The sequence below is a fragment of the Clarias gariepinus genome, chromosome 10, assembly GCF_024256425.1.
Source record: "Clarias gariepinus isolate MV-2021 ecotype Netherlands chromosome 10, CGAR_prim_01v2, whole genome shotgun sequence".
In the NCBI taxonomy this organism is placed as follows: domain Eukaryota; kingdom Metazoa; phylum Chordata; class Actinopteri; order Siluriformes; family Clariidae; genus Clarias; species Clarias gariepinus.
The window spans coordinates 4,357,787-4,367,912 of NC_071109.1; the positions used below are offsets into that span (position 1 = coordinate 4,357,787).

General features: G+C 37.9%; 1 protein-coding gene across 1 annotated transcript; it reads right to left on the reverse strand.

The window, feature by feature from the left end:
• Positions 1-5,807: 5,807 nt before the first annotated feature.
• On the reverse strand, positions 5,808-8,171 carry LOC128531344 (uncharacterized). Its single transcript, XM_053505157.1, has 6 exons — positions 8,093-8,171; positions 7,471-7,833; positions 7,178-7,294; positions 6,543-6,623; positions 6,413-6,450; positions 5,808-6,138 (listed from the first exon to the last, which is right to left on the reverse strand). The coding sequence occupies exons 1-6, from the start codon at positions 8,133-8,135 to the stop codon at positions 6,022-6,024; spliced, it is 759 nt and encodes a 252-aa protein (XP_053361132.1). The 5' UTR covers positions 8,136-8,171; the 3' UTR covers positions 5,808-6,021.
• Between the last annotated feature and the right edge of the window lie 1,955 nt (positions 8,172-10,126).

Below are 10,126 nucleotides of genomic sequence, written 5' to 3' on the forward strand. Positions count from 1 at the left end.
GAGCGAGGTCTCGTTGCCAGATTATTGCGTTCCTTCGGAGCCCAGTTTTCTCGCGTTTCTTTTCGTGTAAGTTGTTTCCGTTTTCGACCTCGCTTGTTCTTGGTTTTTGCCTCTAGTTTATCGTTTTTTGGGTCTTGTTCGCTGTTCGTTTCCCGGCTGTTTTGACCTTTCGCTTCGGTTCACGGTTACATCTCTGCTCGCTCTCCTTCTGGATTTTTCCCCTTTACGACAGGACACTGACTCAACCCCTCACTCCTGCCTTCCTGTCCTCGTGACCATAAACAACAGGACCCACATGGTATGGGCCCTCATTGACTCTGGAGCCGACCAGAACCTGATCTGCCCCCCGCACAGTAGATAACCTCAAGATCTCATCCATCCCTCTTGAGCGCCCTCTTCCTGTTCAAGCTCTGGATGGTAGCAGCCTCAACCCCATCATGCATCGCACTCTTCCCATCAGGATTTCCGGCAACCACACAAAGTCTATCTCATTACTCATCATGCGCAGATCCCACACCCCAATTGTTCTTGAACGCCGCTGGCTAGTGCAACATAACCCTCATATAGACTGGGACTGTAACACCATTCTAGGCTGGAACCCATCTTGTCTGTCCTTATGCCTTGTCTCTGCTTCCATTCAGCCTCCTTCTGCTACTGATATAGGAGAGTTCCCCGATCTCACCAATGTACACCTGGAGTATGCTGACCTCCGAGAGGTCTTCAGTAAGTCTTGTGCCACCTCCCTGCCACCACATCAACCCTATGATTGTGCCATCGATCTTCTTCCAGTCACATAATTATCTCGTATTGTCTCTACTCTCTCTCTCCCACCGAAAGAGAGGCCATGAATCAATACATCTTAGAATCGCTAGCAGCTGGAATTATCCAATGGTAGGCACAGGATTCTTCTTTACGGCCATGCATTGATTATCGGTGGCTAAACAAGATATTTAAAAGAATTTAAAATTGTTATCCCCTTCCCCTCGTGACCACGGCTTTTGAGCTATTGCAGGGAGCATGTGTCTTTACAAAACTTGACCAACGAAAAGCCTATCACCTTGTCAGGATAAGGGAAGGGGATAAGTGGAAAACTGCATTTAACACTCCCACTGGTCACTACGAATATCTGGCAGTACCTTGGGCTAACTAATGCGCCTGCAGTTTTCCAAGCTCTGATAAATAATGTCTTAAGGGACTTTCTGAACGTGTTCGTGTTTGTCTACCTTGATGACATTTTAATCTTTTCTTACACCCTGGACATCATCCATGTCCACCAGGTATTACAGAGGCTGCTGGAAAACAAACTGTTTGTCAAAGCGGAGAAATGTTAGTTTTAACAGATTCCACTTCTTTCCTGGGATTTGTAATTTCTCCCTTCAAGATTCAGATGGAGCCCTTCAAAGTCAAGGCAGTTACTGCCCGGCCCACACCCTCTTCTGGACAAGAACTTTAATGCTTCTTGGGGTTTGCCAATTTTTACTGCAGGTTTATAAAGAATTATAGCACAGTGGCTCCCCTTACAGCTCTCACCTCCTCAAAACTACCCTTTCAGTGGAACCCAAGTGCAGAAGAGTCCTTTATGAGCCTCAAATGGAGATTCACTTCGGCACCCATTCTGACCATCCCAGACCCCTCCCTCCAATTCACCGTTGAGCTGGACGCTTCTGAAACAGGGGCTGGAACCATCTTTTCTCAGAGAAGCCCCAATAACAACAAATTTCATCCCTGTTCCTTTTTTCTCTCGTCAATTAACTCCTGCTGAATGGAACTATGACATTGGCAACCGAAAGCTACTAGCTACTAGAGCTACTAGTGGAGACATTGGTTGGAGGGGGCCCAACATCCTTTTCTGGTTTGGACAGACCACAGAAACCTGGAGTACTTAAAATCAGCCAAAAAGAAGTTAAATGCCCATCAATCCCGCTGGTCCCTGTCTTCTCAAGATTCAACTTTACCATATCCTACCGCCCAGGCTCTAAGAACACCAAGCCTGATGCTCTTTCCCGACAGTTCTCTTCACCCCAGAATAGCTCTCTTACTGACAGCATTCTCCCACCACACTGCATGGTGGCTGATACCCAGCAGGACATCGAAGCCCTGGTCAGACAGACCCTGAAGCAAGAGCCAGGCCCGAGCTACGTTCCTGCCAACTGCTTATTTGTCCCTGAATCAATTTGCCCACAGGTACTTGAATGGGGACACTGCTCCAGATTGGTCTGTCACCCGGGAGGGGCCTGCATCCTGTACCCGATCCAGCAACGCTTCTGCTGGGCAACTATGAGGGAGCATACCGTAGGATTTGTGGCAGCATGCGAGACATGTTCAAGAAACAAGTCATCAAACCAACCTCCAGCAGGCCTCCTTAAACCACTCCCCATCCCTCACCATCCTTGGTCTCACATTGCCCTGGATTTCGTTACAGGACTCTCAGCTTGCAATGACTATTGTGGATTGTTTCTCCAGAGCCGCCCATTTTGTTCCCCTGACCAAACTTCCCTCGGCCAAGGAGACTGCCGAATTGCTCATTCTCCATGTTTTTTCGGCTCCATGGACATCCTGTTGATGTGGTCTCGGACAGGGGACCCCAGTTCTCTGCACACTTCTGGAAGGCCTTCTGTAGACTCATCGGCGCCACACCTAGCCTGCCTTCTGGTTACCACCCACAATCCAATGGACAAACTGAGAGAACAAACCAAAAGCTGGAGACCTCTCTGAGATGCATGATGTCACAGAACCCCTCTTCATGGAGCAGCATGCTCCTATGGGTAGAATATGCCCACAACTCTCTACGTCATCTACTCAAATCTCTCCCTTTTAGTGCTATTTGGGCTATCAACCACCCCTGTTTCCTTTTCAGGAAGAAGAGGTAGCGGTCCCTTCGGCACAGAGCTTCATGCGGCGCTGCAAGAAGACATGGCAGAGAGCTCTGTCCCAACTCTTAAAGTCAGTAAAAGCCTTCAAACTAAAAAGTCGATAGATAGCACTCGACTGCCCCAAGATACAAGGTCGGCGATAGAGTAATGCTTGCCACACGGGACATTCCCCCCAAAACCATCTCACAGAAACTATCCCCTAGGTTCATTTGCAAAATTACCGTCACTAAGATTATCAACCCTTGCTCTTTCAGGTTATCCCACCTTCCACGTCTTCCAAATCAAGCGCGTGGTTACCAACCCTCTACGATCCAAAATCTAATTACGTCATTAGGATTTTCCCTCGAAACACAGAAGTGCTTGACTGCCGGCGTGCCACACCTGCCTCATTCAAGGTCGCGTCTACCCGCCTGACAAATTGCTTCTAAACCATTTATGTTGTGTTTTCATATTTCATTATTGCTATTTAACCTAAGCATCAGCTTTACCGGTGTGCTGGCAGACGTGATGTGATCTTTGTTCATAGTTAACACAAGCTATAAAGCTATAGCATAGGGTGCTAACCCTATGTAGCACACTAGCCTTTTAAAACTGAGGCAGTATTATATATTAGTAATTAAATACTTTATTTATTTATTTATTATTTTGTTTGCACAGATATTTACAAAACAAGACAATGGACACAAAAAAACCTGCAAAAGACGTAAAATACTAAAAAAACACACATAGTAACAAAGTAACACACACAGCACATAGCAATTCTTTTTAAAGCTGCTTTAAAATAATGACCATTCTTAAAAGCGCTATATAAATAAAATTGAATTGAATTGAATTGAATTGAATTGAATCAATGTAGGTCATACACAGAAGACAAACTAACAATGGAACATGCAAGACTTGGTACACAAATGAACTGATAATACCGAGGCATACTAGAAGCATGCTTAAGTATGCAACAAACAGTAAGTGAACTGGTGACCTAGGAAGTAGTGATGGGACATTATATTATTGGCGGCAAAATACGAATTGTTTCCTGAACCGCCAATTGCAGAGAGGCTTCAAACGTCATGCATGACGTCAGTCGTAAATACAAGTCTCGAAACGCGCTTCACTAAATATTTTCTCAATTTCTCAACACATGCCACAAAGCATCGCCACATCATGTCCTATCACTACTTCCTGGGTCATCGGTTCACTCTCTGTACAAACTCTGTAAAGAGCAGAACAAACAATCACCCAGGTAAGGGGAACGACTAAAATCATAATGGTTATTTTGATTTTTTATAGAATTATATTTTTATTATTTATTTAAAATTTTTTATTTACTCTTACAGGTCCATGGTTTTGTGGACGTAAATTATGCTGCCTTACATATTAAAGAAAAGAAAACCAAATCAGAAAAAAACACTAGTGGACGCTTGCAAGACACCATGTACTCTAAAATCAGATCTCTTATCACTACTTAGAATATGTCTTTAATAATTAATTTGGTTTACTATGGCTTTTTGAGTCTGAATGGCATCCCAGCAATCAATTTGCAAATCAAAAGGCAATTTGTTATATTAATTTCTGCTGTGAGTAATATGTAATGTAGTACAACAGTAATCTAGTACATCCTTCCTTTTTTTGGTGGTGAGAGAGATTACCTTCTCTGATATGGGTTTTGGTTTTATCTGAAAACTTACTAATGCAAATCACATCACACAAATGGTTTTTGGCTTGGCTAAAAGAGAAATAGTCTATCTCATTTCTCATCATGCGCAGATCCCACACCCCAATTGTTCTTGGGCGCCCCTGGCTAGTGCAACATAACCCTCATATAGACTGGGATTGTAACACCATGTAACAAGAGAAATAGTTTCATAGTTAATAACCAGTAAACTGACTTCGGCCATGTTCGTTTCTGTTTAGTGGGCGTGGCCTGTGACGTATTATGCTGTGACGTATATATTAACCAATAGAAGTCATTTAAAATAAGTACATCAGATTAAACATCCTGCCATTTATTTACAATGTTTATTATTTTTAATATACAAGAAAAAGAGAAACAAATAAAGACTGTCCTTATTCTGAGTCATATGCTACCTAAATTGCTTATTTCTATTGTTTTATTTATTTATTTACATCAATTATATTATAAAAGTAAAGTTTACGTAGACATAGACATGACATAGCTGTGTTCTGCGTTCTGTGGTCAATGTTGTGGAATGTTTGGTGATGATATTAGGTGAGAGGGTCAAAATCTAATATCTATGAAAGTAAAATCAAAATGTGTCACTATGCTCTTCAGCATGTGCCAAAATGTCAATGCTTTTCTACACAAACTAAACATGTACACTGGGCACATTTGCAAACTACACACCCTACAAATGTGCAAACACGCCCCCCCCCCCCCCCACCCCCCCCCCCCCCCCCCCCCCCCATTAACAGCTTTTGCTTTGTAAATGTTGGCTATTACAGTCACTCAATCTAAATATCTGTAATTATCTGACAGTGCATCCATAATAAATATAATAATATTTATGTTGATATATTGCTATTGGGGATTCAATCAGTTGCAGTGTCCTTTGTTTAAATTTTATTTCTGTGTAATTGTATGACAAAAAACAAAGAAATACGAGAAAATATTTCTATGAATTTACTAAAGAATTAATGAATAAAATGCATTAAGACTAATTTCTCTATTGTCATAAACCAAACATTAGACACAACACAAAATTTAAATAAAACATTTAAAATTTCCATTAGACTTAAGGTAAAAATAAGTCTAATCTGTGTTTCTTTACTCTCATCTACAGGCAAAAATTTTTTTTATATATTTTTTTTATAATTTTATTATAAAAAAAAATTATAATTTTTTTTTTTTTATAATTTTATCTGAAATACCTTACAACTAAAACTTAGCTGTAAAAGACGCTTACATTATAGTCAATATCTACATGTTTATGTATCTGTCTAACTGGATTCTTTTTTTTTACACTTATCTGAATTAAGGTCAACACTTGTGCAACACAAAAGTCTTTTGTTTTCAATTACAATTATGTACACTGTTTATTAAGGTTAAATAATGCAATTTAAAGGCACAGTTGTTTCATGACAAGGTGAGAATTAAAACCTGTCCTCATTAAAGCTGCATGAAGTCACAGTTTTATTTTACACCAGAGTACACACACTCCTCTGATAAGTCTGTTTTCTTTTTATCAGCTTTGGCTTTCCTCTTGGTGAATTGTAAAGCTGAATAATTCAATGTTTCATCATCAGATTTCTGAATAAAATAAAATAAAATAAAAGTAACATAAATACATTATATTAAACAAAAATGCAAAGCCGAGCACACTGATGGTGTAAAACACATTAAATGCATTATAAGTAGCATTATATTATTGTTACAGCATGTTATATAATATAATATACATAAGTGAACAGCAATCAGTGAAAGGAATCTTTCATAATTAAAGCAGAAGTATAAAATATAAAATTACTCATGTCACAAATAATAGTATAAAATAGATCCTATATTTAATTGCAAACACACATACCTGACTTATTTCTGGAGAGTCTTTAACAAAGGCGTTCTCTATTAATACAGAAACATACTTATTTAAACATTTTAACACATCCGAGCTATAATTATGTTTTGTTTGATTACAAACCACTTACGTTTATAACTTTTTCTTCTCCACAATATGAAATAAGTGAGACAGAAAATCAGGAGCGCACAAAAGCCCAAAGCCGTTCCCAAACCGAGTACTGTTAAATGTAAAGATCAAGTCAATGGTGAAAGTATAACATTTTATATTGTTCAATGTGCATTAAACACAGGAAAATTAAAATAATTAAAATTTGGGCTGAACAACATGATTTAAAATGTCATCTTGTGATTATCTGAAAACATATTTTAAGTGCAATGTAAACTGCAATATGCAATTAATAAATGTAGTCTAGGTTATGATTGCATTCAGAGGATGGTTCCAGAAATATTTATTTAGTACATTTAATGTAAAAAAAAAAACAAACAATATATATATATATATATATATATATATATATATATATATATATATATATATAATTATTGATAAATAGCACACATTCCTGATATTTATAACATTCAGCAGATTGCAATTAAATAATTGCACAGGTTTATATCATGATGTCGATTTTTATAAACATAATTTGATCCATCCACTTAGAAACCTCTGTAGTCCAACAATCGCCAGTATTTCCATTTTATGACTGTGGTGGTACCCTCAAAATTGTAATTGCAAACGGTGGATGGATGCATCATTTATACAACAACTTACCTGTCTTCTTCTGTATGTTCATGTTAGTGGTGTTTTCACGCAGTGCTGTTTCACCTCCCACTGATTTATCACACAGAGTTGGTTCAGATGTTTCTGATGCAATAGTACCATGCTCACCTATAATAATTTACCATGCTTCACTTGATAACAGTGACATTTAAAAACCACTGTTTTTAAAAGTTATCTGGAACAATCATTGCACTACTATTGTACTATTGTATATTGCATTAACAAAGAATAGAATATTACTACATTTAATCAATCACATCATAAATGTTTAAACTAACACCTACCTGTAATTTTTAAATATGTTCCAGCTGGAAACATGAGTGCACAGTAGTATATTGCTTCATCAGACAGTGTGATGTTTGAAATGGTCAAATTTAAACAGTTGCCCAATTTTTTAATCTGAAAACGAGAATTTTGGAACTCATTGTAAAACTTTTCTCCACCAGTTTGAAAGGATCTGACCATAATCTGAGACAGTTTGCTGTTTTGTTGTTTAAACCAAATAATTTCTCCATTGTTCTGTTCAAAATCACAACACTGTAATCTCGCCTGATTGCCAACGTCCACGCTCAGTTCTTTATCAGGCTGATAAACTTTTATTTTAAGAGATTGTGCAGTAACCTGGCACCAACCAGAGTGGATTATATCTAGAAAAGTAAATGCAATAATTAGGTAATGAAGACACTTTACATATTTTTTATTAGAATTATTTCGATAAAATTCCCTATCAAATTTTTTTTATTCCCTACTTTGAGAACTGCTGCCTTAAAGGGATCAAATTAAAGTTATTAATATTAGTATTAATGCCTACATGCATTTTTTTATTGTCTTGCAGCAAAAAAAACATAAAATAATATCAAAGATGCAAATACAATAAACATAAAGAGATTTGTATATATTACTTACAAAGTATGGTGATGAATAATACTAAAATCCATAAACCAGTCATTTTTTTATTTTTTACAAATTAAACATTGATGTTCTTTTATTTAACAACAGAACATAAGTAAACTTCAAGCACAATTTGAATTTACATTTATACTGTATACTATAGGCGGGCTGTACTGACCCCACCCCAGAATATGATGACATTGGCTTATAAAATGATACGATATATTAAGGAAGCACGTGATATTTCTCATCCACCTACATACATCTCCCCCACAATCTTTTATATTTGTGTTTTAGTGTTACACACACACATTTGAAGAACAACAGAATGGAAAATGTGACATTTAAAATCATATGTGAGTCTACACTTTCATTTCATTGTAACTGCCCATTTTAATCTGCACATTGTCTTGAAAAAGTATTTGCCTCCTCCAGATTTTTGAACTGTGATTTTTTGGAAGTTGCCTTCACAAGTAACCACTAACCACAAAAAAAGGGCTTGTATTAAAGTTTCCAATATATATCTTTATAATTGATAGTTGAACATTTTGTAAGTCGTGTGCCCCCTTACATCTGACATTAAACTAACAAAATTTCATTAAAAAAAAAAAACATCATACTAACAGTCAAACATGGATGTAATAGTATGATGGTCTGGGGCTGCTTTGCAGTTTCAGGATGTGGATGACTTGCCATAATTAATGGAACCATACATTTGTGTGCTTTTTAAAAAATCCTGAAGGAGAATGTTTAGCCATCAAGCATAAGTGCAGTGGGTTATCCAGCAGGACAATGATCCAAAACATACCAGCAAGTCCAAGGTTTTGAAGAGGCCCAGTCAAAGTATAGACTTAAATCTGATTACACTGTGGTATGTGATTCTGCTGCGGTATGACATTAAACAGGTTAGACACTCTAATGTGGGAAGGTTTTTTTTCTTTATAAATAAAATAATTATTTAAAAACTGCATTTTGTATGTACTTGGATTATTGTGGTATAATATTAATAATTGTTTATTGATTTTAATAATTTAAATAAAAAAAATATACAAAAAAATGGAAGGGGCAAATACTTTTTCACTGCACTGTAAAGTTTTGCCTTAATATTAACGACTATCTGGGTCAGAGAAAGGTGTACTAGATTTCTGTACTCTTGTTTTTCATATTGGACCTTGCAGTAGGGTATGAGTTCAAAATACAGAGCAGCCATTTGGTGCTCGGTTCAAAGAGAGATATTTAACAATAAATAAATAAAAGAGAAATGGGTAAAAACCACAGATAATTTATTTATTCAGTTAATAATTTTATAAATGTATTGTAGCGTTTTTCACCACTAAGCAGGCACTTGGAGAGACGAGTGAGCTTCTTTGCTGCCCAAGGCAAATGGCTGGGAGAACCTTATTCAGCACCAGTACAAAACAGCACATCCAATAGTCACAAAACAGCACATTCACAGTAATTAAAACAGACATCTAACACACACATACCCATGGCCAAAGCCACTAACCCAAACACCTTTTCCCAACAGGGTGAACACAAAACAACCCGTCCCGCAAAGCATGATGGTAGCTACTCAAACCCCGCCCACACCACACTGCCCCCACCCGAGCTGTGACCCCTTTGTAGAAGGGGTGATGGGTATGTTATGTCATGGCTTTGGTTGTGTGTAGCGGAAGCAGAAATCTTCGAATAATCTTGAGTACTGAAAGATGAAAAATGTTTCTTTACTTATAAACTATCATCCTTAAATCAAAGTTTTGAAAGCAGCAAAACAGGCTAGGAGCAAAAGAAGACTATGAGTTACACAGACTAGGAAAACAGCATTTAAACTAAACAAGAAAACAAACCAGCGCTCCAATCACCTGACCGAGGTGCACATTGGAAAATTGAGTTCAAAAGAAAACAAAGGATACACAAAATAGCGTCTCTGCACATGGTGGCCTCTGCTGGCGTTCCGTGACTCCCCCTACACCCCCTAACCCCCCCACCTCCCCCCCAACGGAAGCAGCCCCCTCCCAATGTTCCATGTCGGTCCCCCCAACAGCAAAG

What these genes read in the sequence shown, in the direction of transcription:
- LOC128531344 (XM_053505157.1), bottom strand. Translation starts at nt 8,135, where the DNA reads ATGACTGGTTTATGGATTTTAGTATTATTCATCACCATACTTT. An exon ending in CATATTGTGGAGAAGAAAAA is followed by an intron (nt 6,451 to 6,542) that starts GTTATAAACGTA and finishes CTGTATTAATAG; the next exon opens with AGAACGCCTTTGTTAAAGAC. An exon ending in ACTCTCCAGAAATAAGTCAG is followed by an intron (nt 6,139 to 6,412) that starts GTATGTGTGTTT and finishes TATTTTATTCAG; the next exon opens with AAATCTGATGATGAAACATT.